Source organism: Antechinus flavipes, chromosome 1 (genome assembly GCF_016432865.1).
Source record: "Antechinus flavipes isolate AdamAnt ecotype Samford, QLD, Australia chromosome 1, AdamAnt_v2, whole genome shotgun sequence".
In the NCBI taxonomy this organism is placed as follows: Eukaryota; Metazoa; Chordata; class Mammalia; order Dasyuromorphia; family Dasyuridae; genus Antechinus; species Antechinus flavipes.
In genome coordinates, this window is record NC_067398.1 from 381,328,684 (window position 1) to 381,345,134 (window position 16,451).

Genomic DNA, 16,451 nt, shown 5'->3' on the forward strand with positions numbered 1-16,451 from the left:
TTCTTCCAGCTAAGAATTTGTGAGTCTAGGAGGTTATGTACTAGATACATAAAGTTCCAAACTTAAGTAGGTGAAAAACAAACCTGAGAGATAGATAGTAAGGCAGAAAACAAGGAGTAGCAATGATGGTGAAAAGTGTGTGATTTTACAGTCAGAAGCCTGGAGTTTGGGTTTTGGCTCTGGCATCTATTAATTCTGTGATTTTGGACAGATAACTGAGCTTTTTGAGAATCAATGATCTCATCTACAAAATGAGGAAATTGTATATAAATCTCTGTGAGGAAACACTGAATTACACTGGAAAGGGCCAAACATACTACTCAGCTAGAACTTGACCCCTAGTGTGAGCATAATAGGAATGAAAACATTAGTTTATTAACTATAGAAATTTATATAAATGTGTCTCACTACAGTACTTTTTAAATTTTGTAAGCTTCTAGAAGCCAGCATTTAAATAACTTAATGTGTTTTGGTTCTAGAGTGGTAAACTAGTAACAAAGATGTTCCAGAAGATTCAAGAGTTAATTGATGATAAAGAAGCACTGGTGTTTGTACTGATTGATGAGGTATGGGTCTAGTTACTGAGTCATTATGAAAGTGGGAATTCTAGAAAATCAATTCATCATCTTATTGGTATTAAGAATAGATTGTTGTAAACATATGATTAAAGCCTTTTGGGATTAAAGTAATTATATGGACCATTAAAAATCATAACATAATAATCTGATCATAATGGCATTTCTTTTTTTCCTGTCTACAGGTAGAAAGTCTCACTGCAGCTCGTAATGCCTGTAGGGCAGGCACTGAACCATCAGATGCAATTCGGGTTGTCAATGCTGTTTTGACACAAATCGATCAGATTAAAAGGTAAAATGGGCATGTAGAATGTTAGAGCTGAAAAATTCATCTTGTTCAATAACTTTATTTTACATATAGCAAAAGTGCAGCCTAGAGAAGAGAAAGTACTTGGCCAAAGTCATACAGCAAGTTAGTGGCAAAGGCAGGACAAGATTTCAGATTTTACTCATGTGAGTTAGTGGCAGGAGGAACTTCAGAGACCATATAGTCCAACTCCATCTTACAGATGAGGAAACTGAGATCCAGAGAAATCAGTAAAATGAAATAAATAAGCATTTATTCCAGAAAAATTCCTTATAAATGCACGAATTGAAACCTTGCTTTCAAGATATTCTCATTAAAAATAAAGTGAAATGTTTGGCACTGTATGTTCTGTGGTGTTTATAGCAATGTGATTTTTCTGAAGAATTTGTATTTGTTCATGTTCCCAGTTCTAAAAATCATTAAAAAGTATAAAATGTCAAATGCTGCTCTCAGAATTTAGGATTACTTTTGAAACACTAAAGTCAGAAGGCAGAAATAACTTTGATATTTTTGTTTAACTGCATTTTGTCAGACTCTTATTGTAGGTTGACTATAGAATCTCATCCATGGTTAGATCTGAAAATGTGGTACTTTGAAGTTGGAAAATCAAGATCCCCTTAGATTTGAGGAAAGCAGTTTTGAAAAGCTTCTTTCGAAAGATAGATAGGAACTTCAGGAGAAGTCTGTCTAGGAAGGATGAGAGATACTTCATAAATAAAATTCTGAAGTTGTCAAGGGAATTAATTTTAATAAGAAAGAAAAATAGAATTTGCCTTAAGATACTAATGTAAATAGATACACAGGGAACTCACCCACTAGCTTAGACTTCAAAAATAAATATACAGAAGGTAGAAGTAATACCAAATAAGTTTAAATAAAAGGACATGACAATGTTTTCTTCATTTTCAAAATGTTAGAAGTTAAAGTCTGTAAACTATAAACCGATGAGTTTGCCTTTAATTCTTGGGAAAATTCTGGAACTGGTCGTTACAGAGATGGTTGGCAAACATCTAGAAAGGAGAGCCAGTTTGACTTTGCACAGAGGTAGGCCATACTTGACTAACCTTGTTTCATTTTAATAGGATTGAAGTTAGTAGGTGAGAAGAATATTGTGGATAGTTTACCTAGATTTTAGTAGAACTTTTGATAAATTATCTCATTCTCTTCTTGTGGAGAAGATGGAGAGAGGTAGTTTGGACATTACCATTAATTAGACATTAGACATTAGATAGATTTAGAACTGGCTGGTGAGTTGGACACAAAGAATAGTTGTATTTTACATGGTTTATTGTTAGTATGGCAGAAAATTTCTAGTATCCCGGGATCTATGCTTAATGGTTTTATTAGTGACATGGACAAAGTTATAGATGGTAGGCTTATTCTAGTTGAACATAACACAGAATTTTTATAGGCTCTCTAACGTGTACATGACAGAGTTAGGATCCAAAATGATATTGATGGGCTAGATTGCTGGGCTGAATTTAATTGAAATGAAATTCAGTAGGGATAAATGTGAAGTCTTAGTCTTGGGTTCAAAAGTCCAACTGCTTAAGATGGGGAAAGCATAGATAGGCTTTAGTTTTAAAAAGGATCTAGGATTTTAGTGGACTTCAGGGTCAGTGTGGTGCGTTAACAGTGTGATATGGTATTCAGAAAAGCTAATGCAATTTCAGTTTCTACTGAGAAGTAAACAAAACTTCCAGAAATGGTGAACTATATTTCCACTGTTCTCTACCTTTGTAAGACCTCATTCAGAAGATTTTATTCTGTTCTAGGAAGCATATTTTAAAGTGAAAAGTGTTCAGAGGAATTGAGTGTGTGTGATCTGAAGGGGAAAACTCAGAGAGTTCATGACTGCTGATTTTAGGTTTTTGAAGAGCTGTTGTGTGGAGATAGAATTAGCTTTTTCTATTTGGTCCCAGAGGGCAGAACTAGAAGCAGCAAGTAGAAGCTAAGGGTGGGGGGTGAGAGGGAGGAGAAAGCAAATTTAGAAAACTAAGAAAACCTCTCCAACATTTAGAGCTGCCTAAAAGAAGAGTGGGTTGCTTAAAAGGATGGCAAGATCCCCTCACCTGACAGAGACTGGAAAAGTACTTCTTAGGCCTGTTACAGAATGGATTCCTTTCCTGTGTGGATGGGACTCCATGATTTGTAAAGTCCCTTTCCCCTTTTTAATTCCATGATTCTGGAAATCATGCCTCAAGTACTTATTAGCAAAATGATCATCATCAAATCATTTAACTTCTGTGCCCCTTAATTGATCTGTGAATTAGGACAGTTCTGCTTGGACTGTCTATCTCAAAGGGTTGTTGTTTTAGGAAAAGGATTTATAAACTTTTATGTGCTATATAAAGTGAGTTAAAACAGCAGTGACTAGTTTTTCAGTTATTTTTTTAAAAAACTAACAAATCCAGATTCTTTTACTCCCTCTCACCCCACTGGAGGAAAAAAAAGAAAGAAAAACAATTTCCCTGTAACAGATATGCAGTCAAGCAAAATTAATGCCTTATACAAAAATATATCTGTCTCATTTATGTATCTTAGCATGTTTCATTCATTGGTTCTTAAATTATGATTGGTTATTCTATTGATTTAGTTTTTGCAGCTTTTAAAGTTGTTTTTATTGCATTGTTATAGTATAAATTGTTCCCTTGTTTCTGCTCGTTTCATTCTTCATCAGTTTATAAAATCTTTCAAAATTCATTTTTATGTTGCTTTTGTAACAGGAATTGTTGCAGTGGTTCTATTTATTCTTCATCAGTTCATGTCTTTCCATGTCTCTTTGAAATCATGTTTCCTTATTTCTTACAGCAAAATATCTCATCAGATTCAGATTATTAGTTCATCCTTCTCATATTAGTGATAAGTTAAAGTTAAGTGACTTGGTTTAACCAGGGCTACACAACTCTTATCTCAAGCAGAACTGGGATTCAAGCCTTGGTCTTGTTATGCTTAATATAGTGCCCTTTCCACTTATATGCCTTTTTTTTTTTTTTAAAGGAAATATAATTTGACCCAACTAATAGAGCAAGGAGAAAAAATACAGGGTAAAAAGAAATATCATAGTTTTATGTGTAAATATATAAGTAAAGTGATGTGATGCACATTTGGAAATTTTGTTTTCTCTTGGGGTCTACTGGAGATGTTTCATAAGATTGCCTCATGATAGAAACTGCTAACAAAAATATTTTGTTGTATTTACACTTATAAAATTTCTCTTGGCATCTTTGGGAGCAGGATTGAGATTATAAGATCAAAAACCTCATCTTGAAAGGGACCTCAGAGACTATCTAATCTTTCTACCTTATTTTTATAGATAAGGAAACTGAGGAGGTTAATGTACTTTCTAAGTCTTCTAATTTATGAACATTCTTGTGCTTGTATAAGCTCAAGTTATAGCATAAGCTGTTAGAGTTGTTGATTAGAGAGTTCTGTTTCATCCTCATATAGGTCATTTCAGTTTACATAGAAAATATTTTCCATGGCTACAAAATCTATGCTTAATCCTACCTTGTCATATTATGTATATAATCATGTTGTTGGTGACAGTAGAAAATAGATGATTCAGAGGGAGACATCTATTAGTACTATGGACAAAAAACCAAGTTACTCCAAACTAAGTGAGTTGACATTGCCACTTATGTATGATCATGATGTAATGATGTTCAGTTCATTATTTTTCTTTTTCTTTTTTTTTTTAAGCTAAACTAACTTCATTTGTTTTATTTATTTATTTATTTTTAGTAATTATGACTTTTTATTGACAGAATCCATGCCAGGGTAATTTTTTACAGCATTATCCCTTGCACTCACTTCTGTTCCGATTTTTCCCCTCCCTCACTCCACCCCCTCCCCTAGATGGCAAGCAATCCTATACATGTTAAATATGTCACAGTATATCCTAGATACAATATATGTGTGCAGAACTGAACAGTTCTCTTGTTGCACAGGAAGAATTGGATTCAGAAGGTAAAAATAACCTGGGAAAAAAAACCAAAAATGCAAGCAGTTTATATTCATTTCCCAGTGCTCTTTCTTTGGGTGTAGCTGCTTCTGTCCATCCTTGATCAATTGAAACTGAATTAGGTCTTCTCTTTGTCGAAGAAATCCACTTCCATCAGAATACATCCTCATACAGTATCGTTGTTGAAGTATATAATGATCATATCATTATTTTTCACACTTGACAGATTCTCTCTCTTGAAGTGGAGAAGGAAGCCTCTTAGTTTTTTTTCTTGATCTCAGCTTCATGATTGATAGAGTTAAGATCTCATTTTCTCAAGGAAGTAAATTCTAACACTACTGTGCCATGTGAATCTTTCTAGTTTAACTGTCAGAAGTCAAAGCTTCTATTTTATAATTATTCTATTGTGGGGACTTCCTTTTTGCCATTGTTGATGGTAATTTAGTCCATGGTAACCACTATTAACAAAGATGATGGGTTCATTTATTTATTCTGTGTTACTACAAACATTTAAAAACAAACACTAAGCACTCAATGCCAAGTAACTGACTTACTTATTTTGTGGTTAGAATATTTGCAAAGCAAGATTTAAAATTCAATTTGTATATTATTTTAGGTAAAACCAATAGAGGAGATAGGACAGTGTTCCAAGAAGTTAGATAAAATATCATTGAATTTTAATTAATGGCATATTTTCCAGCAAATGCAAAAAGACAAAGGGAGAGCAGGATAAGTTAAGGATAGGAAAGAAGCGACCCATATGCAGAGAGATGAGTCTGTTGGACCTGTGAAATTAATCTTGAACAGCTATATTTGGCCTCCCTGGAAAAACTTGAGTACTTTGGCAAGGATTGATAATAGGTTTTCTCTTCTGAATCTACTTCATGACTCCAAAACAGTTTTACCTTCAGGTTTGTCATTTAATAATGTGAATTGTTTCTTTCTTCTTCCTCTCCTTTTCCTCCTTCTCCTTTCTCCTTCCTCCTTCTTTGTTTTTTCTGATACTACTTATTTATTTGTGTATGTATGTTTCACGGCATTCAGGATTAAGTGACTTGCCCAGGGTCACACAGCTAGTATCAAGTGTCACAAGCTGATTTTAATTCTGGTCCTCCTGATCCCAGGGTCAGTGCCCTATCCACTGGGCCACCTAGCTTCCCTGATGTGAATAACTTCATGGGCCAATTTACAAAATCCCTTTCTTCCCTCAGCAAGTATTTCTCCATTTTAGTGCTTCAAATTTTTTTAATGGGGGACTGAATTTTCACTCTACAATTGGAGATAACTTATTTACTATTATAGAGAAACTTTAAAATGGGCTAAGATGAAATTCTTCTTTTTGTGATTATATAAAGTTTTTGTTGATTTATTTGATTTTTTAAATATGCTAACCAGCACCATGTAAAAGAGCATTGAAACCTAGTAGTTTCATTAAGTGAAATATTTTATTTTTTTAAGGGCAGCAAAGGACCTCCACATTTGCTTGTAATGATAATATTTGAGGACATCTGAGAACATTAGATCCCTCTCAGCCCTAGGGATCTAATACTTTTTGGGAGTCTTAACTTCTGGTAGTTAGTTACAACTTCATTGACATAGTTAATAGTCTCACATACCCTCCCTCTGTGTTTTCTCATTAAAATTGGGCTAATTAAAATAAACACTAAATAGTATTCTCTGAAAATGTGAAATGTTAGGCATATATTGTTACTATGTTAGAAGATGTGACATCATATGTTTCTTTTTCTTAACAGGCATTCAAATGTTGTTATATTAACAACTTCAAATATTACTGAGAAAATTGACATGGCTTTTGTGGACAGAGCTGATATAAAACAATACATAGGACCTCCATCTACTGCAGCCATTTTCAAAATTTATCTTTCTTGTTTAGAAGAACTAATGAAGGTAGTCTTTTTATATGTTCATTAATTTTTCAGTAGTGCTTTGTTTGTGTTGATTTGGCTTAAAAACAATCTGTTCCCGTATAGTTTTTTAAGTAGTAGGATTAGTAACTCCCTAGTCTTAAAATAGGATGACATACAGTTTTAATGTTTCTTACAATTTGGTCCAGTAATCAAAATTACATTTTTAACTTATTTTGCCCTTTTGGGAACCATATTTAATGATCATATTTCGATACTTGAATTTCTGCTTGTGTAATGTTCTTTTCTAGAATATGATGGTTCTCTGGGAGCAGGTTTCTTGGGGGGCTTCTGGAGGCAGTCTTAGGTTCAGTTCAAATCAATAATCACCTCAAATGCAGCCAGGAGTTAAAATCCAGTTCTTTATTGTCTCTTCCAAAAAAGCCCAGTTAGCTTTCTTTGATTCTGAGAGCTCTCGTTGCTAGTCTTTTGCCTCTGCCAGCTTCTGCCTCTAGCTCAATTCCGATTCCTGGCTTCTCAATCCCCTCAACTGACTGACTTCTGGCTTTCAATCTCTTCAGCTGACTCTCCCACTGACTCCTGGCTCTCAGTATCTCCAACTGACCCTCGCTGAGACCGAGAGCTTCTTATATATGAAGGTGTGAACCCAAAGGTTGACTCCTTCTCTGAGAGAGTGGGATTGTGGGAGGTGTAAATTTTGTCAATCTCCAGGACTTGTGAACTCTAATGTGTGAGCTCTAATGTGTAAACTCTCTTAAAGATGTGAGCTCTAATGTGTGAACCAATTACATAAGCATTGTTTCTATCAACTCTAGTAAGTTAACACCTTGTTTCAAGTTCTGGCTCTTAACATGCTTGTTCCATTTTTTTTTTTTTTCTTCACCTTGTTTTTATAACCTTGATTTGATTCAGAATTTTAGTTTGTGCCATTTGAAGCATTTGGTAACTGAAGATCTAAATAGATTAATCCTTTGTTTTTGTTTTTGTGCCCTGAAGGCAACACTTGCTTCTTAGTTGATTCTCACTTACTTTCACTTTCTGGCCTTGGATGAGTGTCTAATCCAACCCAAACAGTTCCTTTCCCATCCATTCCCTTATTGCTGAGGTACTTCAAATATTTGTAGAATATCAAAGTTACCACTTAATCATCTTTTTAGTTGACATGTTTGTCTAGGATTTTTGTTTTGTTTTTTTTTAAGATTTTCTTTTTGTCATCACCTCCTCTAAGCTGTTAATCTTTTTACCACTTGTATGTTAACTGTGAATTACTGCTAGTTATTAAATTTTTATGGTATCTAGGTTCAGAAATTTCTTCGTTATCCAAAATTTAGATTCACTGACAAAGGAAGATATTATGAAGCCTGAGATGAGGGTAGAAACAATGGTCAGGCACTTTTAATGTAGAACATTGTGCAAAGTGCTTTAAAAAAAGAGATAGTCCCTGTATTAAAGGCGAATTATAAAGATGCATATAAAGATACACACACACACACACACACACACACACACACACACACACACACACACACACGACCACATGAAAAGAAATGCAAAGAAATAACCTTTCATCAGTTAATTACTATAGGCTACTTGTGTAAATGTTAGGAGAATGTGAAGTTCTTGCACCATTTGGCAGCCAAACTGGTTTGAATTAATTATGGAAGCCTGTATGGGAGTGAAGGAAGAGAAAAATAGTCTGTAGAGAATAGGTGGCAGAGGAAAACTTCCAGATGCAGAGTTTTGAGTGATGAAGGGAGTGGTAGATCACAGTTTGAGCTGTTGTTGATAGATTTTTGAATTTAAGAAGGTAGTTACTCTTTATTTTTTTTTTAATTTTTATTAAATCAATACACCTTCTACCACTTTTATATAAAGAGAAATCCTATTCATTTTCTTAGTGTCAGTAATTCATATACAGCTCAAAAGAGTGTGTGTAACCTAGTTGGGGACATAGGTTTGAAATTTTGGCATTACATCTTAGCATTTTCTAGCCACTTAACAATTTAATTTCCACATAGTCATCTCCATACTTACAGACACTCAACTTGCACATTAAATCTATCCAGTTGAAGAAACTACTCCTGCCCCATCCTATTCACAAGTCCTGAAACAAAATCTTTAAACTTTTAATACTATTTTCACCATAGAATTATAGAGCTAACATTTGAAGGAACCTTAGTTCAGCCAAGTTATAGGTTAAATAGTGAGATGACTTCATTACTTAATCACCACTTCTAACATTGTTCACATAGAAATGTGTTCTTATTCCCAATGACCAATTTAAACAGGAATAGGGCAAAAGGACCCAGCCTTCAGTCGGGAGGGTTTAATATTTTTTTAATTCAAAATAGTTTATTTTAAATATTTTAAATAAATACGACTGTTCACATTTTTCTGTAAGAGTCACATGATTTAAGTGTTTCAAAAATTTTGACAATACTAATCTAATATTTCCTTTTCATTAGTGTCAAATAATATATCCACGGCAACAACTGTTGACTCTTCGAGAATTAGAAATGATTGGTTATGTTGAAAATAATGTATCAAAGCTGAGTCTACTGTTAAGTGAAATTTCAAGGTGAGAATCTTCATTTTGAAACAAAAAAATTGTTTTTAATGTTTTGAGCTATAGTGATTATCAAATTTTAATTCTACTCTAGATAAATATGCAAAATTTAGGTTTCAAAACTATTTAAACCTAAATTTTGCATATTTATCTAGAGCAGAATTATTTTTTTAAAGATTTTTAAAAGATTTTTAAAGGTATTCATTTTGAAAGTTTCCATATGAACAGCTAGAAGCTAAGACAACATAAAAATTATTGTTTCAATTATTATGATTTATTAAGTCTTTACTTACTTTTTCCTTTTCCTCAAGAAATTTGCTATAATTGGAAGGTGAAATCACATGCTTCTCCCTCCCAAATGGCTTCTGTCCCCTCTGCAAAAAAAAAAAATTGTCTTAGGTATGTGTGTATGTCTGTGTGCAATATATGCATATATATACATATATGCATGTGATATATACATAAATGTGTGCTTTTTGCATTGTATTATATTTATATATTTTTGATAACTATAGTATATCTTTGCTATAAGGCTGACATTAATGATTATTAATAATTTTATAAATTAAATGCATGTGGATATACTTATGTGTATGTGTGGGCATAATGTGTGCGTGTGTGCATGCATGCATATGGGGGGGGGAGAAAGTGAGCGAGTAAGGAAGGAAATGCTTTAATGATAGAAAGCAAAACTTTTTGAGGAACAGGATTTTCATCTCTGTCTTAGGTGCTTTGTCCAACATCTAACATCGTGCTTATGGTGACATAGATGTCACCTTTCCTGTGTGTGTATGGCTAAGGTGGAGTGAAGGGTTAGGACATGTAATTTAAGGAAACTTAGTGCCAATATAAAGATTAAGGGAAAGGGAGAAGGTGAGATAATTGAAATTTGAAACTTGAGTATGTATGAGAACTGCAAAGTATGAAAGAAAAATTAGCTTGGCAGGGAAGGTGATGCACTTTGCAAGTTTAACATGGTGGCAAGATATTCACAAAAAAGTATTCCATCAGACAGTTGGAAATTCAGGACTAGAAATCAGCACCACAGAAATAATAGTTGAAATAGTGAAAGCTGATGAAATTTTGTGGTGATAGCATAAAAACTAGAGAGGTGATAGAGGAACATTGGGAAGCACCTGCATTTAAAGTAGAAGAGAGAAAGTCTAGTTATGCTTTTGAGTAATTAAGGTAGCAAATGAACTAAGGTAATACAGAAATATGTCAAAGGAAGCCAAGAAAGGAGTAAGTATCAAGAAGGAAATGCTGTCAATAGTGTTATATATTGCAAGAAGGTTAAGGAAAATGAAAACTGAGGTCATTGATGACCTTACAGGATGCATTTTCAATAAGGATATTCTTGAGAATGCAGGAGGATTAAAGAAAAGATAGCTTGGAAATAAGTGAAGGAAAAGTGGGGACTCCTCTAGTTAGCAGTGAAATTTGAAGGAGAAAAAATGAGGTCAGCAGGGTCGAGTAGTTCAAGTACAGAATTTTCATAATTGTTTAAATTTTAATAAAGTTGTTTGTAATATACATTTAGCTTTTAGATGTGACATTTTACTTTTGAAATCATTATACCTTTGTTTACATTTACAGAATGAAGGAGAGATTTTACAGTTATCAGATTTAATTTGATGACTATACAGTTAGGTCCTAATTAATGAATTCCATGATAAAGTTGTATTATTTGAGTTTGCACTCCATATTTCTATTGATCTTGAACCAATTACTATATTTACATGCAATTATCCTTGGAATAGTGTGGTTTCAAATAATACAGTCATGTCACAGAATTCTTTGTTCACATTAATTGGGACCTACCTATATATAAATCAGTGTGAATAATTCAAAACCAAAAATGGATTAACTTTGGCCTAAATCATCTCAATTGACTGTTTATATAATTGACAATCTTTAGAATTTCCTTGTACTTATTAAGCTCATCATTCCTTCCATAGTATTAAGTGAAATTATTATTTATATGACTGAAGAAAGAAGTAGTCAGGAATGTGTTGACTTAGTAAGTTTATCCTTAGGTCCAGTAAATTCATTGGGTGCTTATTATGAAGTAAATGTGCAAAGCAGTCTAGCTCAAGATTCTTGGAAATAAATAAATGGAATTGTTTTCAAACTCTCACCTACATACTTTTCCTTCTCTGGGATGTTTTCAGTCTTTGGCTTTAGAAAGCAATCATGATTTAATTGAGGATGTATTTGTGCTTGAATTTTGCTCTGCAATTAATGTTGAAAAATATTCATAAAAAACAACCATCAGTATAATCTTTGGAAGAACAATATTTAGAAATATTTTGCGTTTGTTTTTAAACAGGAAAAGTGAAGGACTTAGTGGCCGAGTCTTGAGGAAACTTCCTTTTCTAGCACATGCACTATATATACAAGTAAGTTTTTGTTCTCACTGTTTTTTCAATTGATGTTTCCATTCTCAACCATCACTAGCCACTCACAAAGCCTTAACTTCAATCGCTTCTCACTTAAAGCTTTAACTCGGAGCAACTATACTACAGGATATATGCCAAAGATATTAAACAGTCAGGCCATTTGAAGACATGTTAATGGCAAAGGCAATAATTCTGCCAAATGTAAAAACTTTTAATAGTCATGCCTGGCAGCAAGGTTGGCCCTCAGAAAAATGTGAAGTGAGTTAAGTTTATTTATAATAAATTTTTCTTCCTATAACAGGGTCTGCCCTCTCCACAGTATCTTATGTTTAGGATAAGAATCATAGAATATTAAAGATGGAAAAACAGCTTTAAAGGTCATCTGGTCTAATCCCTGCCTGAATTGTGAACCCTTTATACTATCTCTGATAAATTGTTATGTAGCCTTTCCTTGAAGATAGAAAATTCAAATCTCTCAGACAGCCCATTTTGATTTTGGACAGTTCTAATTGTTAGAAATTTAAACCTTATGTTCAACTGCAATTTTCATCCATGATACCTCCTGTAATAGTTTCTAATCAACCAGAAGGGCTGCTAGCATTGTCTATGGCTTGCCTTCTCCTTCTTTATCAGTTTCTAATTGGAATTTTAATCCCCTCCCTTCATGATTTGGCTCCTGGCTTTCTTTTGTGACTTATTGTATAGTCCTTCTCTGCACTCATTTCATAGCCCTTTCCCACCATTTATTCTAGGTTCTAGCCAGTTGGCATGTGAACTGCTCCCTGAATTTGAAACTTCATCTCCTTTCCCCCTCCTTCCTCTGTAATCTGGATGCATTCTCTAGCATTTTTTAAGGCTTTGGTTCATGTATGACTTCCTATTTGAACCTCTTCCTCGAGTCATCAAATATTTACTAAGTGCCATTAACAATAAAATTAATTTTCTTGTGTGTCTATTAATACTCTCAAAGGGCCTAGTTCAGGACTGGAAAATAGAAAGAACTCTGCAAATAGTTGTTAATTAGAATTACCATCCTTCTCCCAGGCATTTAAATGGGGTTCTTACATATAATATTATAATCCAATGATAAAAGTGTTTGGTGCTGGATTTTCAGTTACTTTGTCAGGCCATTATGGGAGTTGTATTTGCATAACTATCTGCTAGTGTGCCCTGAGTAACTGTAGCTTAAGAATGAAAAGATGGCTCACTTAAATATTGCTTACAAAGTATTTTCTTTGTCTTGTACTTTAAATTTAATCATTATTTTCATCCTTTATCAATTAGTTTCAGCCTGACTTTTATCTCCCTTGAATCCTTTGCTGCATCCTATTGCCACCCATCTCTTTCCACATCCCAGTAGCTTATTGCTCCCTCATCCTCCTTCATCCCTGCTCACCTACTGTAGAATAGATTAGAGATGGTCACACTATGTATTTTTGGACTGGGTCCAGCAGCCAAACTAAATCATCCATGGGGGTTGTCATTGCTTTATCCTAGTCATTTTATTATTCTGTTGCCTTCTCCTCTCTTCCTGCTGCATTCCCTTTTCTCCCTTCCATTTTAGGAGAGGACTTTTGTTGCAAAAATTAAGATGATCTTTCATGAATTCTCTTTTTCCCAGTTCCACACCTGAAATCATCTCAACATAGTCTCTCATCCTCTCTTTTTGTTTCAGCCTCAGAAAATGAGATGAATCTTCACCTTGCTGGTATTTCTTTAATCATCTCTCATTCCCTTCTTTGTATTCAGCCTTCTTTATAAAGTGATTTTCCTACAAGCATTTCTCCCTGTCCTTAAAAAAACACAAAAACACAAAAAGCCTTTCATAGACAGACTCCTGGAAGAAGCCATCTCTCTGTTGTTTCTACTTCCCCACACCTCCCTTGTCTTCTTAATCCCTTTGCTGGCAGGTTTTCCCATCTGCCAAGGTCACCAGGAAGTTCAGTTGACCTTTCCTCCCTGGGTTTTTGGGGTAGTCCTCTGTCATATCCTTTCCCTCCTAGTCTTCCGTCTCTTTTGAAGGATCATCATCCATGTGTCGTCCCCTAATTTTATATGTAATCCAGAGCTCTTTTCTGGCCTCTCTCCAGTCATTTGAGGATACGGTGGAGAGAGCATAGGGTTTGGGATCAGGAAGATCAGAGTTAAAATCTGGCCTCTGTAACTCAAGTCACTTCTCTTCTTCTGTCTCAATTTCCCCTATTATGAAGATAATAACACTACCTATTTTGCAAGGTGGTTGTGAGGATCAAATGAAATAATGTTTGTAAAGCAATCACTGAGTAGATGCTCCATAAATATTTGTTCCCTTTCCATTTTCTTGTTGATTTCAGCAACTCCCCACAGATTCATTATTTTTCTCTAAGCATATGACTCCTGTATTTACATAGCCAACTCTCATTTCTTTTCTGAGATCCATTGATATCTCAAATTTGGCATGTCCAAAACCTAAATTTGTTATCTACCTCCATCCCCAACCAATTTTTCCCCCACTCTTTGTTATTTTTTTTTGTTTTGTTTTGTTTTGTTTTTGTTAAGGGAAATAATCTTAAATTCTAGGTTGATAATGTTATTCCTCAAGTCTTACTGGGCACTCCAGCCATAATATTTTACTAGCCATTCCCTGACAATATCCTATCTCCTTACTCCATACTTTCTCCATACAAAGCAGTCACTTCATACCTAGTTTCATTTAAGGCCTAGTTCAAGTCATGACTTCTTCCCCGAGACCTTTCTATATTTAGCCCAGTTATTGGTTACTATATCCAACTCCCAACCCCCTTCTCTCTCCCCCCTCAACCCCATACTTTCATATAGGAGTGGTCATATACATATTTGTATATGCAAGTATCTATGCATATATATGTATGCAGCCTGTACTTAATTATTTGTGAATAGATTGTGTGTTCCCTCCCTCCATGAGAATATAAGTTCTTTGAGTCATATGTGTGTTTGTATCCCCAGTGTCTAAGACATGGCAAAAAATAGTTATTTAACTAAAAATATGGTTTATAAAATATATTTTGGCTATTTTAAATCTTTTTTGCTTTTCTCACTTATATTCTAGAATGTTAAGGTTGCTTGCTAGATGAGTGACTGCCAGAAAAAACATTGTGTTTTTATATTTTGATCTAATGGTACTCTATTTGCTTTTAGACACCGACTGTTTCAGTGGAAGGATTCCTTCAGGCCCTTTCACTTGTAGTGGACAAACAGTTTGAAGAAAGAAAGAAGCTTTCAACTTGCATTGAATAATCTGTTGTATCTGACTTAATTGCACATACAGTAATTGATGTAATATTCTTAAGCACACCTGTTGCCCCTCTAATTCCATCTTTAAAGAAGAATTAAACTGGGGGGTCAGAATTACTCCTGTTCCCTTAACCTTTATTTAAAAGCATTACACACTCAGTGTGCACTCCACACACATCATTGTCAAATTTCTTTAGAAAGACAAATGTCCTATTGTGCTCACTGTTTTGAGGGGGAATTTAGAATGTATATACGGACAGTTTTGTTCATGCCTACCCAAAGAATCACCTTTCTCTGATGAATCTTCTTTTACTTTCCTTTGCAAATTTAAAATAAAATTAGTTAACAGTTTAGTTTTTGGGCATACTGTATATTAACTAATAGTTTTTAAGTCTTTGACTTATAAGTATAGTTAGAGCATTTAAAAATATATATCATACAGGATATAGCATGATATTGATTTATCTAATCTTCTTATTTAATGCACAGGTGCTATATATAGTATGTTTAAACAACAAAAGTCCCACACATAGGAAATGGGAGAAATGTGTTATTGTTTGTTGCATTCAAACATAGTATATTAGATAATTGTAAAGTTTAAAAGTGAAAATGTTTAACATAAAAAACATGTGTAATTACTCCTAATATACCTCATAACCTTATTGCAACTACACTATAATTTTGGCTGGTAATTTTATTTTTATGTGAATAAATGCTCTTCACTTCTTAAAGATTAAATGACAAATTATGTGCCATGTTAAAAAAAAAAAACAATTCAATTATGAATGTAAAGTGGACTTTGTGAATTCTACAAATTTTATATTTCACTTTCACTTCTGGATAAGATAGATTCATTTAGTGTGTTCTATATAATATCTACTCTTAAAGATGATATTGACTTCATTAAAACCTATTTTGTTTATTAAAACATTGTGGAAATTTTTTTGATTTCTCATCTTGCTATTTTATTGTTCTTTTCATATAAGCAGAACAACTTGTTGATAATGAGTTGAAGGAGCCTGAGAGACCATCTACTCCATCTCCTCGTAATGCAACTGAGGAGCCTAAATAATTAATTTAGTTATGTGATTTGCCCATTGTCACAAGTAGTAAACATGAGAATGAAGGATTTGAACCCAATTATCCTTCTTGACTTCTCTGCAGTCTTTAGAATTTAATCACCCTTGTCTTAATACTTACAGGCTTTCAGGACACTCTCCTGATTTTCTTATTTTAGCTCCCTTCATGCTCTTTGCTGGATCTTCATACCTATTAACTGGGCACTCTGAAAGGTTCTGTCCTATGCCCTGCTTTTCCTCTGTACTACTTCAGTTGGTGATCTCATCTACTCTCGTGGATTCAATTATGTTTATGCCGATGAATCTTAAATTTACTTATCCAATCCAAATCGCTTTGCTGACTTCACATCTCCAAAAATCCAGAAATAGGACTGTATGTCCTATAGTTTTTTAATATTGAATAGGTTGTCCTATTGAGGACAC

The 16,451-nt window shown here is 34.0% G+C and overlaps 1 protein-coding gene across 1 annotated transcript in view; it reads left to right on the forward strand.

Moving 5' to 3' along the window:
• Window positions 1-15,877, forward strand: part of TRIP13 (thyroid hormone receptor interactor 13) — a 33,201-nt gene extending 17,324 nt beyond the window's left edge. The window contains exons 8-13 of the mRNA XM_051969799.1: window positions 480-566; window positions 761-867; window positions 6,601-6,754; window positions 9,198-9,310; window positions 11,628-11,697; window positions 14,854-15,877. Coding sequence (XP_051825759.1) covers window positions 480-566; window positions 761-867; window positions 6,601-6,754; window positions 9,198-9,310; window positions 11,628-11,697; window positions 14,854-14,952 — 630 coding nt within the window. The 3' untranslated portion in view covers window positions 14,953-15,877. The remainder of the gene's footprint in view (window positions 1-479; window positions 567-760; window positions 868-6,600; window positions 6,755-9,197; window positions 9,311-11,627; window positions 11,698-14,853) is intronic.
• The last annotated feature ends 574 nt before the right edge of the window (window positions 15,878-16,451 follow it).